The sequence below is a fragment of the Cygnus atratus genome, chromosome 1, assembly GCF_013377495.2.
Source record: "Cygnus atratus isolate AKBS03 ecotype Queensland, Australia chromosome 1, CAtr_DNAZoo_HiC_assembly, whole genome shotgun sequence".
NCBI classification, from domain to species: domain Eukaryota; kingdom Metazoa; phylum Chordata; class Aves; order Anseriformes; family Anatidae; genus Cygnus; species Cygnus atratus.
The window spans coordinates 137,300,815-137,317,063 of record NC_066362.1 but is presented as its reverse complement, the minus strand read 5'-3'; the positions used below and the strand labels follow the sequence as shown (position 1 = coordinate 137,317,063).

At 39.5% G+C, this 16,249-nt stretch overlaps 1 protein-coding gene across 2 annotated transcripts in view; it reads left to right on the top strand.

Annotated features, from left to right (window-relative positions):
- LOC118253587 (cohesin subunit SA-2-like) overlaps positions 1–16,249 on the top strand; it is a 63,002-nt gene that overhangs the window by 20,721 nt on the left and 26,032 nt on the right. For both annotated transcript variants that reach the window (XM_035558095.2, XM_035558096.2), the window contains exons 12-13: positions 5,567–5,665; positions 7,850–7,929. In XM_035558095.2, coding sequence (XP_035413988.1) covers positions 5,567–5,665; positions 7,850–7,929 — 179 coding nt within the window. The remainder of the gene's footprint in view (positions 1–5,566; positions 5,666–7,849; positions 7,930–16,249) is intronic.

Below are 16,249 nucleotides of genomic sequence, written 5' to 3'. Positions count from 1 at the left end.
TTTTTAATGTTATTGAATTAGCAATTATACTAAGTTGTAACACGTCCTATATCCTTTGAGCACATGCAGTGTTAAAGGTTGACTAAAACTGTGATTTTAGGTTTGATGGCTACATTTAAAATTTTGTCTGATTTTATAAAGATGAACAGATATAGTACCTATAGTACAACAGTCTTCAGTCCTGCATTATTTCTCATTTGGAATACAGAGATTATTTTCAGAAAGTCTATTTCAGTCACTTCCCAAAGGTTTTTCTCCTTTTCCTTTTAATATTTTTTTTTTCTTTTCAAATAGATGCACATTTGAAAAAAAAAAAAAAAAGTAACTGAAAAATGTGCTTTTTCTCATGCTTCTAAAATACATGACAAATTTTAGGGAGATAGGTATATTTATCATGAATGGCTAACTACTGGAATTGGTACACTGTATTTCTTGCAGGCCGCCTTTTAAAGTGTATGTAGTATCTGTACAAATTCTGACACCTTCAGTTTTATGTCAACTTCGGGTAACGTCCATGTTGTGAACAAAACTGTAGTTTACCACAAAGCCAGGAGGGGGAGCACAAAGCCTCTTTTTTCCTTGCTTTCTGCCATTTCTGTAAAGGTAGCATTCAGATTTTCAGAAGCAACAAATCTGTCAGGAACTGTTGTCTTTTCCTGCATGAATTTTATCTGATCAGAATATCTTTTTAGTGTTTGTTCAGTTGGGAGAATTCTCAAACTGTGAGAATAAGAAGTAATTTTTGACGATGATGTGTCTCCATTCCCAGTGCTGTACAGTGAAAATTAACAGCTGGTGTCTTTGATTAATGCACATAGCTTCTCCACTGTAATTGGTTGGAAACTAGAAATGGTTATTTGTCTAAAACGTAGTAGGTGGAAGCAGTGGTGCAGATGCAAGCAGAGAGAGAAGTCTTTCATATTCCACATTTGGCTGAGGCCTGGTAGTATGCCACTAGTGGTGGTTGCAGTCCCGGCTGTGCTTTGTGATTTGCAGCCACTGTTAAATTGCCCAATTCCAAAATGAGAGCAGGGCATTTCTGACACTGACAGCAGTGCTTTTAAATACATCTGAATGTTACTTCCCTCCATTCCTCCTTAATAAGCATTTCCATTCCACCGTGATAGTGGTGTGCAGCTAGAAACTGACATCTCCCAGAGCCAATTTTCTTTTAGAATATAACATAGAGACGTTTGCCAAATAATTTAAGCCCCAGAGTTAGAATACTTCAGTGGTTGTTTAACTGTGGGGAGAAATCTGGCCAGGATCATCTACAGCATTGTAAACAAATATTAGGTTCAGTCATTTGGGAGACTTTAAAGAGGACAACAAAAAAGCAAGTGTAAAATTAATGTTTTGTTAGCGAAGTCTTTTATTTGAATATAATCATTCTTCCCCATGAGATACCATTTTGCCATTATACCCTGATTTGAAACATGGTATTTTTACATGAAAGGCTATTTCCTATGTGCAAGAGGGTTCTCCAGATTCAGTGGTAATACTCTCAAAGTTGTATATGAATATCTCTCTTTGGCCCAGTAAGAGTTGTGGAACAGTGCTATAAAGATACATTTTCAGGTAGTTTGTCTACTAGAAATAACGTAACTTTATTTGTTGAAGACCAAGCAACACTTGACAATAAATATGACGGCCCTATGCTACTGAGCAATGTTATACATAAGCCCAATCACCTATCATTGCATTTGTGAAACCGAGGCACTTAACTTGTGCTCAAAGGCACCCGAAGGGGTATATAGCTAGTACATCAGCAGCTGGATCGAAGGGGAGTTCTGTGTAAAATGTTCAGAGTTAAAGACCAGAAAAATTGAGATGATGAAGAGTAAGGATGGGGAAGGTGGAAGGTAGAACCCGCAGAGAGGAATGCAAAGGCAATGAAAATGGAGATGTGCACAGATATACATGCGCATGTGTGCACACACTTGAGACCTCCCAGCATGTTAGACTAGCTTTGTCTGGAACTTCAGGGCAAGTTGCTGAGGTTTTCTCACTAGACTATAAAAAAATACCCAAAGAAATCCTGTGGGGGAAAAAAAAAAATCTGTTAAAATGAACTTTTGTGTCCTGGCCATGTGATACTCCTGGCAAATTTCAGGAAATTGAAGAGGTTTTTAGGTTTACCTCCCATGCGACGTGGCTATAAAAACTGATCCCATTGTTATGACAATTTCTGAAGTACTTCTTTCTTCAAGTATTCATGCTAAAAGAGTGATTTTTCTTTCCAAAAATCATCTTTCTGCATATATACTGACATTGTTTTTGTGGGGACAGGATTTTTTTTTTTAAACTATGTTTTACTTTGACAGGACAGCTAAGCTGCATTGTCTTCGCTCTTCACGTCTAGTTTTGGAATACTCCTGTTTTTCACAATTTATTATTTGGAGGGTGTTGAGGAGGAACAGTGACTCAACCCTACCTCGAAATCATCCATGTACCAGCCTGTACTTACAAGGCTTATTGAATGGCTCCGTCTCTTTGATTGCAGCAACACTGAAATCTCATAACTGAATGTGTCTAAACAGTGCTGGAGCCCATGTAGAGCTCCTTGATGTCACTAGAGCTGCTCACCATCTTACTGATTTTTCCTGCCAGTCTGTTTGCAGGTCAGGGTCAGAGTACACTATGATACAGCTGAGGGACAGCGTATGTTCCGAGTATCCCGAATGAAGATGTGCTTATATAATTCCCCTTCACTCTGTCACGGCTTTGAAAGACAAAACAGGCAGGTATTTGTCAAGATTAGAATGATTAGAATGATAGTTTTGCTGAAGGGAATAGTGAAGTGCTGAAGGGAATGCTGAAGGGCTAGTTGTTTTTTGTACTTGCCTACATTACTGCCCAAAGGAGCTGAAGGTGAGTGGTGAGATAGTTTGAGAGGGATGTGGAATAGATTTGAATGATCAAGAAGCTGTGAGGAGTGATGAATCTGGAAACAGAAGGGTAGCTGAGAAGGAGAAAATGCAGCAGAAAACATAGGAAGACAGCAGAAATAGTCATAACAGAAGTAGTTATGCATTCATAGTTCTTAAACAACTTTCTCAAACATACTTACAGGGTTATGACTGAGAGCTTTTGCGTGGGAAGTGGATACCTTAGAAGAAAGCAGGTGGTTTAGTTTAATGTATTAAACCATATATCTGCAAACCTACACTCGAATGCCACCTGACTGACAAGTGCAAGTGACTGATCACTAGCTGTGCTCGAAGGGCTATATGATCGTCCAACAAACCATCAGAAACATTTTAAAAATATATATTTATTTATCCCAACCACAAATAAAGTCCCTATTCACAAGGAAAACCTCATGGTAAAATACTGAGGGCAGCTGAAGCCAGAATGGCAGTACGCTGGCTGAGCTGAGTTTGTGCAAGTGTGCAAAGCTCCTGCCTGTGTCACTTCTGGCGGCAGGCAGTGATGGGTTCCAAGCTGAGACTGCTTGTGAGCGAGTTGTATGTTGTGGAGCCCTTGTGGGTGTATGAAGCAGCAATTGGGGGCAAGAGTCTCTTTCTCAGAGAATGCCTTTAATTTTAAAGGTGAACACGATTTAGAATATATACTGCTGGTGAGTTACGGGCAGGTTAGAGAGCAATGTTTGTCATCACCTATTGATTTTATACTTTATTTTTCTAGTAAAAAGCTGCCTTATGTAAAATTGTTGGTCAGACCCTGCTACTGGATATCATCCTTTGCTTTCCATCCTAAGCAGGTGAACAGGAACTTGTAGCAATACATAGCCTATGTGTAGGTGGTCTCCTTTCTTAGCTTTCCTTGAATTTTCCTACTGCTATTGTTAGCAGGAAAAAATAAGGAATAAGTATGAAGAGACTGATTCAAGGCCTAAAGTGTCTGCTGATATCCCTAGCATTCTAAGTTTATGGAACACTGTGATTTTTTTTAATGTTAGATTCTCAGAATAAATTTCTTAATGACATCCAAAGCTTTTGTCATTTGAAAGGTTTAGCAATAGACATGAGACGAATTAAAAATTGGGTCAGGGAAAAGTCCTCTTTTGTGGGACATTTGTGAAGCAGCAGTATGAACAGCAGGAAGTAACACAGAGAACTATTTTGCCTAAATTCACCAACTAGGCCAAACTCAAAACAATGTGTCTCTTTTTAGAATGCTTAAAATACAGCATTCTAGAGTAAAACAGAAATGGGGAGAAGGCGTAATATTTGTATGTATGACACACTGGAGGGAAGGGATGGCATCCAGAGGGGCCTGGACAGGCTTGAGAGGTTGGCCTGCGTGAACCTTGTGGAGTTCAGTAAGGCCAAGTGTAAGGTCCTGCACCTGGGTCAGGGCAATGCCAAAAATGAATACAGGCTGGGTGATGAGCGGATTGAGAGCAGCACTAAGGAGAAGGAGTTGGGAGTACTGGTGGATGAAAAACTCAGCATAAGCCGACGATATACACTACTCAGAAGAAACCTGGCCAGCAGATTGAGGGAGGTGATTCTTCCCCTCTACTTCTGTTCTCATGAGACCCTGCCTGGAGCACTGCATTCAGCTCTGGGGCTCCCAGCACAGAAAGACATGGATGTATTAGAACGAGTCCGGAGAAGGGCCATGGAGATGATCAGAGGGCTGGAGCACCTCTCCTATGAAGACAGGCTGAGGGAGTTGGGGTTGTTCAGCCTGGAGAAGAGAAGGTGCTCCAGGGAGACCTTAGCAGCCTTTCTGTACCTAACAGGGGCCTACAGGAAAGCTGAGGAGGGACTTTTTGTCAGGGGGTGTAGTGATAGGACCAAAGGGTAATGGCTTTAAACTAAAAGAGGGTAGGTTTAGATTAGATACTAGGAAGAAATTCCTTACTCTGAGGGTGGTGAGGCACTGGCACAGGCTGCCCAGAGAAGCTGTGGATGCTCCATCCCTGGAGGTGTTCAAGGCCAGGCTGGATGGGGCTTTGAGCAACCTGGTCTGGTGGGAGGTGTCCCTGCCCATGGCAGGGGGTTGGAACTGGGCAATCTTTAAAGTCCCTTCCAACCCAAACCGTTCTGTGATTCTATGAGAATCCACAATGATAAGCTGGTGCAATTCTAAGGTGCACATCTTCCTCAGGGAGGTTTTTCTGGACTGGAATTGCTTGGAATCCTTGTTGGAGTTTAACTGTTGTCTGAGTCAAAATGTTGAAAGGAAGCAAAGTCTGGTATACGTAGGAGTGATGATTGTATTAAGTAGGTCATCCATACTCTTGTCTTTGTATATCTTTAACAGGTGAATAGCACAATTCTTGTGTCTTTTGCATTCTGTTGCTTATAATAGCTGTAGCATCTGTGAGAGTTTCTTTGAGTCTTAGGGAGCCTACAACCTTTGATGTCACCTTTAAGTTTGGCTCATTGCAGGCTTTCTCAGATGGAGGGAGGGGAAAAAGAGAGAGGGAGAGAAGCACACATACAAAACAGTACTGGTATCGCTAATAAAGAAAATGAGGTGGTATTTGGGTAATCTGCTGTAGGTACCCGCAAAGAACTCTTATTTGCATAATAGAATGCCAGCAGTAAATAATCAGAGATAATATATTAGCAGATTTCTCTTTGTCTTGTAGCAACCTGAAGTGCGGTTGAAGTGTCTTCTGGGACTGCAGGGAATTTATAGCAGAAAAGAACTTGTTTACAAGATGGATCTCTTTACTAGCAGATTCAAGGTAAATAGATGATTGTTCTCTAGTTTTTAAGTCTGGGTTGGGTGTGTACACAGGGTGTGATGTTTTTGGTCAGAGCTCATCTCCCCACTCCCTTGAGTGACAGAAGCTTAGAGTATTGCAGAAGCAGCCTGCTTGACTGAGTGGATGAAGGAGTTTTGCAGAGGTGTTTCCCTCTGTTTCTGTGGAATTTTCACAGTTCCATTTCACTGTAGTTTATGCACAAAATGGTGTTAACATGCACTGTAGTTAAATATCTGCATCATTTATCCAGGATGGCCCAGATTTTTTTACAGGATCTTTGACAGATGGGAAAGAATGTGATACTCCAGCTGTTCCTTTTTTTGCTATTCCTGATAATTGGTTAAGCTCTTAGATATTTGGTTAGCTATGTATTACACATGTATTACACTGCTAGCTATGTATTACACATGTATTACACTGATGCGAGAATGACTCTGTTGATCTACCATGTCAGTATGACTCTTGAAGAAGGATTCCTTACCTCCTATCTGAACAAGTCAGACGATATCCTGAAATTCTGTGAGCTTGTTCTGTGACTCACTGACCCTGTAGGCTTTATGTACACGTCTTTATCACATCCAACATATGTATATACTTTTATTATATTCCAACACCTTGACTCATTTAAGAAGTGAGCCCTTACTTTTTTAATCCTGCCCTTTGTAACTATTTAATCAGCTATTCTTATCCCAGCGGGGCAGGATCTTTAGGATCTTTTCAGTATGTGAATAAGAAAGCTCAAGATGCTGTGAGAGGGGGGATTGATACCACAGTCCCTCTGAATCAGCACACAATCAATGCCTGCATGTGGTGGCAATTTGTTTTTTTTTTTTTTTTTTTTTTTTTTCCAAAAGGTGCAGTACTTACCCATATGTCAGAGCAGTTGTTAGTAGTAAGAAGTACCTTTAGAACATCGTTGAAGAACAAGATACAGATTAATATTGGTAACTTAAGAATAAATTGTTCAGATTGGATCTTGGCTATCTAAGATTAACCCGTTTTAAACAGTTTTGTAGTGATGTTCTCTCTTTGCTGTTAAAGGAAGGTTGTTACAAGCTACTGTATGCTGTATATGCATCTGCAGGATTGGTATTCAAAAGCTGATGAACAGCTCCAGTCTGTTCTCACTGAGATCTCTCTTTCTGTGGAGGGCACTATATAACTAGATTATTGCAAACTCTACCTCCCCAATGTGAAAAGCAAACAAACCAACTCAACCCCTCCTTCTCCTCTAAAGAAAAGAAATCCGAACAGCAAATACAGACAGATCTGAAATCTCCCAGGGTTGAAATACTGCTTTCTTGGTGATGGGAACTGTAAATATATAATCGTCAATCCATTTCCAGCAAGCTGGATTTTCACATGCTTCCTCTGTTACCCTTGAGTTTTCAAAGTGAGGATTCATGAACTTCCACACCTTACATCTGGGTGGTTAGAAAAAGGAAGGTGTAAAGCAAAATGGATCTAGACATTTAGAAATGATATATAAGTGAGAAAGCTGCTAGTCCCCAAACAAGCAATTCTGAAGGTTTAATATGCCTTAAAGTTGTAGGCTGCACTGAGGAGTGTCAGTTCTTGAGTACATAGGACAGGAAAGTTTCCACTGTTTTCTGAGATGTATATATGTGCACCAAGGTGCAATAGGGTGAGTTCTAGAGGTCAGGAATATTACCGCTATTTCACGAAGCACCTTTATGACTTAATTCCTAATTATCTTTCCAGCAAGGCACTGGCTTCTGTAATGTCTAGATACACACACCTTATTGTTGATGGGAGGAGCTGATTATATAATGCTTGTAATTTGAGGTTTACCTTCATTTAACATATTGAAGTGTCAGTAGTAACATCTTAGAAACAAGTTGTCAGTCACTTTTAATTTGTAGACTGTAGTTGATTTCTTGTGAACGCATACATTACATCTATTAAAAAAAATACCATATTACTGCATGATTAATTCAGTTAAAAAATTAACATGCTGTTAATTTTCAGGGGCTGGGGAACTACTTGGTAGTAATCAAGTTGCCTTATGTCTCTTAGGAAATAGCTGCTGAAATAAAAATAAATCTCTGCTCTACTAGTGTAGATGATCTATCTGTAGCAAAAATAATGTTTATTGAGAACAAAACATGTTACATCTTTTTATTATCATTTTACATCCATTAGGATCGAATTGTGTCCATGCCTCTGGACAAGGACCATGAAGTAGCAGTTCAAGCCATGAAACTCTTGATGCTTATGTCACAGTAAATAATTTCTTTTTTAACTTACTGTATTGTTTTAATGGCAACAAGATCCAGATAAAATCCTGATGAATCTTCCTGTAATCAATTACATGCTGGGAAACAATTGGTCCCAGCAGGATATGAGTTACAGTTAAAGCTGCTCAAGACATGATATTTTCTTTCTGTGGGAAACACCAATGTTTAAGAAAACCTTTTTGGTCAGATTCAATGTGAAAACAAAATATGAAAAACAATTATTTTTATCTTTATAATTCCCCCCGAAAGAAAATTTCAAAGCATTTTCCATTTGGCTTTTCTCAAATAGACTGTCTGTCTGTCTCCTGGGAAGTCCCCACCATACAGTCTTCTGTCCCAGCGTAGCCAGGTCTTGACTAGGAGCTCAGGGAACTCTGGCATCTTCCCTGTCTCCCCACCTGATGCAGGAAGCCTTGAACTTTATTGCTAGAATTTGGGCTTCCAGATTCTTTGCTCCATGACAGAAAATCTGGGAGCTATTAAGCCCACAGCAGCCTAACTGACAGCAAATGAATAAGTATATGGCATCTTGTTTTTGCTGAAGTGGAAAAGTAACAGAAAAGTTGTTTTGTTGGGAAATTACCTGCCAGCCATAGATTTGGTAAAGTAATGTCAAATTGAAAGTGTGGGAAAAAACTAGACTAACATTACCGAAGTACATGATTCCTATTCCAATATGTCCTTGAGAAACATGTTTATTTTAGAAACAACTTTTTTTTTTTGCAAAATATATGAAGAGTAGATTCTCTGTCCCTCTTTTTCAGAGCAAAATAAGAATAACAAAACCCACTGCATTACATTGTTAATATAGTTGAGATTTTAGGACTCTGTAAGTGTCCATTCTGTTTTGGAGTTTAAGTTGAATTCTGCTGATGCAGGTGCTTATCTCCACGTACAGCATGGTGCATTGTCCAATAGCCTTGAGCCATTTGCTTTTCCATTTAAGCCAGAAGTATTGGTCATTGCTAGAAGATGATGTAAAAGTTAATGGACCAAAAATATGGTGATGTAGATATTTACATTAAATTTTAAGTACATGTGTTGAAGTGATGCTTTATTGTCTAGACTCACTCCTATTTGACTTCACACTCTATTGATTTGAGTGGCGTTTCTCTAGGTTACTCCAACGTATGCATCAGAACAGCATATGACTACTTCACAGTAGTGTAACATGCTTTTCTGAAGCAAGTACTATTATTCGTGTCTCACTAGTAGTAGATAGGGTTTATTGTTTCTGTATTTACAATATCTAGTTCTACATCACTTGGTTCTCTGTGACGTGTAGCTATTGGAACAAAGCACAATGCTGTGTCTGTGTGTAACGTGTCCCTGTGCTAGGAGGAGTAGCACACCATTGTTGAAGTACAAAGATGTTGAACACCAGTTATGGCTGCCTTTGTTCTGTCTGAACTAACAAGTGCTATATTGGCACTGCAGCTGTTTAGGGTCTCTGGCTTTATTACGTGGGATCATGTTCTCATTAATGCGAGCTGCAGCTATAAAAGCCTAATCATTTTTTTCCCCCTGAAGCAATTTTTTTCCCCCAAATTCTCTTAAATATAGTTAGGTTTTCAATGTAAGTACAGTCTAAAGTTTTCTGAATGGCACTTTTCCATCATAAAATATACTTTTAATGATCAGAAGGAATACACTGTAAAATTGTTTTCAGTTAGGCTGTGTGGAGCAATACATGCTTTTTTCTTTTTGCTCGTCTGTTGTATAGCCATCCTCCTTTCTGTCCCCCTCTCCCCACATCTGCTTTGAGCGCTGCTGGTTTTGCTTAATTACTAGAATGATGAAAGTAAGAATTGGGAAGTCAATGAGCAAATTCAAGGACAGATCTTTTTTTTTGATGTGACTAGTACTGATCCATCTATAAAACCTGTGTGAAGAGAATGCAGACAATACAGACACTATCCAGTACAGATTTCATAATAAGAGCCTGCATCAAGATGCTTTTCTTGAAGCAGGGACAAAGCTTATGCCACAGAACCTACAGGTATCAGAAGGGACTCATTGCTGACATTGCAGAAGCAAAGAAGTCTCAGGCTCTCAAGTAGGTGCATAGCATGGTTCAAAACCATTACCTGAATATTGAGCAGTAAAGCTGCCTGATAAATGCAATAAAGCATGAAGTGATGTTGCGGACAGTGACTCCACTGCCTGTAAAGAATAATAAATGACAACTTGTATAAATGGCACTGCTGCTTGTATGTATTTATGTAATACGTTGAGAGCACTCAGTCATGCTGTATTGACTTCTCTGCGGATGGTCAATCTGCAAATTTAGCAACTAGTTGCACAAACTACATTTTTAGTGAGGCATGAAAGACCTTTCAGATCAAGTTTCCATTTTTAAAGCTACCAGTAGGAACATCCATCAGTAAGAACTCTCTGTATTTGATTTGGAATCATGATGTTATGGAATTGGCTAACAACAAGTCTTTTTTTTTAATGAACAATATAAACTTGACTGGTCAGGTACTGATCTCTAGGACTTGTCTCTAGTTCCGGAATACATATTTTGTTATTTAATGACATGTATTAGAGAGAGGCAAGGCTAAGAGTAACTTTTATTTTCCCCTCACCATTAGTCTGCTGGGTGCTCTGTCAGTTTCCTGGGGAAAATTTACTATATTAGCAACACTCTTTTATGAGTTTCCATAACTGTCTTTTGGGTGAGTATAGTAGCAAGACCTCTTTGCCAGGTTTTTTTTTTTTTTTTTTACAGTTGCAGTGGAACTCTGCTGCATATTTGTTAGTAATAACTATGACTCTCTCTTAACCATCACTGCATTTTAGTGCAGTGGAATATATACCTGGCTGCTCTGTGCACTACTGGCCCATAAAATTTCTGTGCTGGCCTTTACATTCTTTCTTGCTAGCCAAACGGGCAATGAAAATACCAATCTTTTTGATTCACTTAAACATGCTACATTATTAAAAAATAAAAAAATAAAAAAAAAAAACAGTGCTGACTTAAAACCCTCTTGCTCTGCATATACCTGTGTTTTTTTTTTCCAAATCCATATTTGTATTTTCATTTTGTCTTTCTCTGAGCTGATTTTTTTTTTCTTCTTGTTTGTTGCATGTTGTCTCAATTGAATGCCAAGGTCTTTGGGCTGGTGGATTTCTATTTTTACACAGCATGGTGTGATCCTGAAACTGAAATGAGCCTATGAGGTTTAGCATAACAGAAATTATTAATGCTACTGAATTATGCATAATAGTTAGCATTAATGTTGCAAAGGATCTGAGAGGGAGTAGAACTAGGAAGGAGAAAAAATGAGTGACAGTGAGAAGCCAAGGAGTCTTACTGCAAACATCGCCCATCAGGAGGTAAATTAGTTTAGCATCGCTACTGCCAGACAATTCAGTTCATTTTTGTGTGCTTAAGTACCTGAAAGAGTTGAGGGAGTTTGGAAAAGAGAGCAAAAGTAATTAGATAACTGAAGTAGGTGAATGTGATTACAAGTGGTGCATGTAGGGACACAAATTTATAAATGGCTTGAAAGGTAAAGAGCAAAGAGGGAGAAAATTATCTTGTATCACATTAGTTAAATGTAAGTAGAAATTAAACTGTGTTTTAAACACAAAGCTCTGAAATTTGAAATCTGGAAGAGCTGCCTCAGTGAGAACTGTGGGTATATTGAGGACTCATTAAAGACTTGTTTAAGCTACTTGTTGGAGCTGATAAATACGTTAATTTTCACTTCAGTACTTTGACAGTGTTAAGTAGGGTTTATCCAACTTAAAGATCAGGAAACTGAGGCTTATAAGTTCTGGGTGTTCTGCTTAGCACAGGAGGCCCAAGTCAAGTAGAGATTCATCATTCTTGCACTTAAAAATAAAATTTTAGTCTCCCTTCTTATTCTGAGTTAGACTGGTTGGAGAGGGAGGGGTTACGTTCTAGGAGAAACTCAAAAACTGGATTGGCAAAGTACGCCATGGAAAATAATTCATTGTCAGCAGAGAGTTGAACTCTGATTCTCTAGTGTTATTTCATAGCTGAGCCATGGACTTCAGAGAAGGAAGTGACATATGCAAATGCATTATATCTAGCAAGGTTATTCAGAAAGTTACTATTCAGAGAAACAGTTAAGTTGTGTTGAAGGCTTAAATGCTATAATTGTTGAATCATAGGATGGCTTGGGTTGGAAGGGACCTTAAAGATCACCTAATTCCAAGCCCCTGCTCTGGGCAGGGACACCTCCCACTAGATCAGGTTGCCCAGGGCCCCATCCAGCCTGGCCTCAAACACAAAATTCTACTATAAAAAGTGTTTTGCTGTGATTCTAAAAAGTAAGCTGAAGAGAGATGTGTATGCTTTGCATACACGTAAGGAATTTACCCACCTTTGGTTTGTCTAGTGGCATTGAGGAAAAATAAATAAATGTTACTGTGAAGTTGATAGAAGTAGCGACATAAAGGTCTCTCTTCAGTAAAGCAAATTACGCAGCACAGTTCTGATTTCTTGCATGAGTAACTTGGCTGTAGCAGTACTAGTGAAAGGGAATGGCGTTGGGACTCCTCATGGCTCCTCTGTGCTTCCTGCAGGTCCACACTCCAATTAAGGTAGAGTTATGGTAGTGCTTTGTCGTTTAGAGGAGTCAAACCTATTGCAAAGAAAGCAGAAGTGAAAGACCAAAATGGAGCAAAGGTGTGTGCCTTCTCTGCCTTCCCCTTTTTTCCATCTTCTCAGTTTTATGCTTTCTTGGAAGTTAACTGTCAGCAATTTTCTGTCATCTGTGCACCTCTGGTCAAGAACCTTCACATCTGTTCTGAAATCTTCATATCTTTCCTGTCTGAAGAGTTGACAAGAAAAAATAAGGGTTGCCTGTCTCCTAGGGTCATGTTTCTTAACCAGAACAGAATACCATATAGCATCTGTTTAATGTGCATCTTCCTGTGCTCTGTCACAGCATAACCATGGAATCACGGCGCATTGCAACATACGAGTCCTATTTTCAAGTGGGTGGCAAAGGACTCTTGTTCTACTGTAGTGTGGCAACCAAAGTGCCATCTTGAAATACCTGCAATAGCAGTAGGGTAGAATGAAGGAAATAACATTTTAAAATATAAAAAATAGATAATCTGTTCTGTTATTTTAAACAGAATGCTTTCAAGAGGTATTTTTTGAATAGTAGTGCTCAGTGCAATGCGATGTTTTTAAAATGCACTTGTAGGTTTGTATATTTAACTTGAATTTATTTTAAATACAAAATAAACTGAGTTTTTAAAATTGCGATGCTGACCTTGAATTACCCATGGCCAAATAACATGGGCTAAATCTTTCCCTGCCAGATCCTCCTCTGCCATTAAAAGCAAAAAAGAGTAAGTTGGTAAGCTTTCAAAAATGTATCAGGTGTATTTTTATTTTACTGTTGTGATTTTGATTGTTATCCTTAGTATAAGCTGTAGTGCAGACCAAGAGAGGTGATTCCAGCCACGTCTCTTGCATACAGTAAAACGGAACAAAAAGCAAGATATGAAACCTTTCATCTGGTGCCATAGGCAGAACAAAATGGGTCTGTGATCTCTCCCTAGAAGATCCCAACTTCTTCATGCCATGTTCACACTGAACTGCAGAGAAAATGGTATGTCATGACATTGCTATGTGGAAGGCCGTGCCTGTTTATTTTTAGACACCTAAACACTGGCAGGCACTTCTGGCTTAACCTTTATCTGTTGCTTGGCATTCTGAGGGCTGTAAATTAGCAGCAGTATTATTGCTGTATTTAAAGTATTATTTGAATGTGTGATTATTGGCTTATGTTTGTAAAAAGAAAGGCACCCATTTATTGTAGTAGTATTACTGGTAGTGGCAGCAGGTGTAGCCAAGTGTTGCTACTTCCAGAGGCAAGTAAAATACTTCCACTCTCATTGGAGTGGGAATTTTGAGTGTAAAGCACATTGTCTCAGAGAGAGTGGTGGTCAGAGCTGTTACATCTCACCTGCTCTTGTCTTGAAGACAGACAGAATAGCACTGTTGCAGACCAATGTAACTGGGGCAAATTCCTAGCCTCTTTGAAGGCATAGTCAAAACCAAGGAGGTTGGAATTTCACTTGTGCTAGAAAACAGCAAAGTCAGACACAGACACAGACACAGATTTCTAGGTTGGAAGAGACCTCAAGATCATCGAGTCCAACCTCCGACCTAACACTAAGTACTCCACTAAACCATATCGCTAAGCTCTACATCTAAACGTCTTTTAAAGACCTCCAGGGATGGCGACTCCACCACCTCCCTGGGCAGCCCGTTCCAATGCTTAATAACCCTTTCGGTAAAGAAGTACTTCCTAACATCCAACCTAAAACTCCCCTGTCGCAACTTTCGCCCATTCCCCCTCGTCCTGTCACCAGGCACGTGGGAGAACAGACCAACCCCCACCTCTCTACAGCCTCCTTTAAGGTAACTGTAGAGAGCGATAAGGTCGCCCCTGAGCCTCCTCTTCTCCAGGCTGAACAAGCCCAGCTCCCTCAGCCGCTCCTCGTAAGACTTGTTCTCCAGACCCCTCACCAGCTTGGTCGCCCTTCTCTGGACTCGCTCGAGCACCTCCATGTCCTTCCTGTAGCGAGGGGCCCAAAACTGAACACAGTGCTCGAGGTGCGGCCTCACCAGAGCCAAGTACAGGGGGACAATCACCTCCCTAGACCTGCTGGCCACACTGCTTCTTAAGTCCTTAATTTCTACCCAAAGTCCTTAATTTCTACCCAAAGAGATTGCAGGCATGTTACTGAGCACTTTGAGTCATCTAAACAATTTAGGCAAGACATTTTTTTTTAAAACAGACTCACAGGTCTCACTATTTCCATAAACGTGCAAGGAAGAGAAAACCTGACAGATGAGTAAATTCGAATATCAGAAAGCATGTACACTTGACTGGTGTGTTCATGCTGAAAAATCCATTTAAATATACAAAAAAAGGTTTTTTTTTTTTTGCTTTGGTGGCAGTCAAACGCTGGAACAGATTGTCAGAGAGGCTGACTGGACACAACCCACAGCAACCTGCTGTGGCTGACTCTGAGCAGACGGTTGGACTAGGTGATCTACCTACTCCAGAGGTACTCTCCAGCCTTGGCTGTTTGTGATTCAGTGTTGGCCCACTCTAGATCACTGTATGTTCATGTGGAATTTTCTTCTTTTTCAAGATGTCCACTGTTTAAAAAAAATAAATGTGTGTATAGAGAAAATGAGAAGGGCAACTTAGCAAAAACTAGGGCTTTAAAAGAACTAAATAACAGACTGATATTAAAAAGAATGAACACAAGCTTTTTGGATGGCTTCACGAAATTCCCACAGTCTTTTAATATAAAGGCATGCTGGGTGATCCATTCTTACTCCTGTAAGTGCAGTTTGTTGTCAGTCTTATTTTACTCTCACTTGTTAACCTTGTAGAAGTTTAATAATTCAATACTTCATTCATGGCTTTGCAGGACATGCCAATGCTTATTGAGAGATGCTAATGCACCATGTTATCTCTTTCAGTTTCTTACTGTTTAGTAACAATAAGCACATTTTTACGCTATTTCCCCGGTTCCGTAGATGGCTGAATAAGAATTTCCATTAATATTTTTCTTTATGTTGATTACATGATATATATACTCAGAGCACTTTCTTTTTCTTCTGTTACCACAACTGTGTACTCAAGGGAACTGTGTGTTAAAAGAAGCCACCAAAACCTGCCAGAATTTCTTTTTGATTCACTGCAAGTATTATCCTGCAAGATTGACCCATGACTTCTGAAGATACACCATCAGCTCTCCCATTTAAACAGCTTTTTACTGTGCTTATGACTGTCATGAACATACACATAAAAAAATACTTGCAATGAACAGTCCAGCGATACTCTTACTTAGTGTGAGCTCACTTTCTTTCAGTCAGATTTGAGGATATTTTGGGACTTCGGGACTTGCGAGGATGCTGAAGGATGCAACAGGCTTGGATACAAATGGGCAAGCGCAGGAAGGGGTTTTAATTTTCTAAGTCGTCACTCCCACCAAATGAGGAATATGAATCCTCAGTTTTAAAAGAGGTACTGGACTGCAGCTGTAGGTGATTTTAAACTAGTACTAGCTGAGAACCGAGCACAATAATAAATAAAAACTCTTTCTGCTCACCTGACCATAGGAAGTGGAAGGATCTCATATGTTGCTGTTTCATTCTCTCAAGTAGCTTAGTCCAATGACATTGTTATTGCAGTAAGGAGCAAGCATTTTGAAACTGTAACCCTTGTTTTGGTCTTCACTTAGCTGGTATCTCTTTGGGTTATTCAACCTCAATGCTTCATTTTCCTGTTTTGTA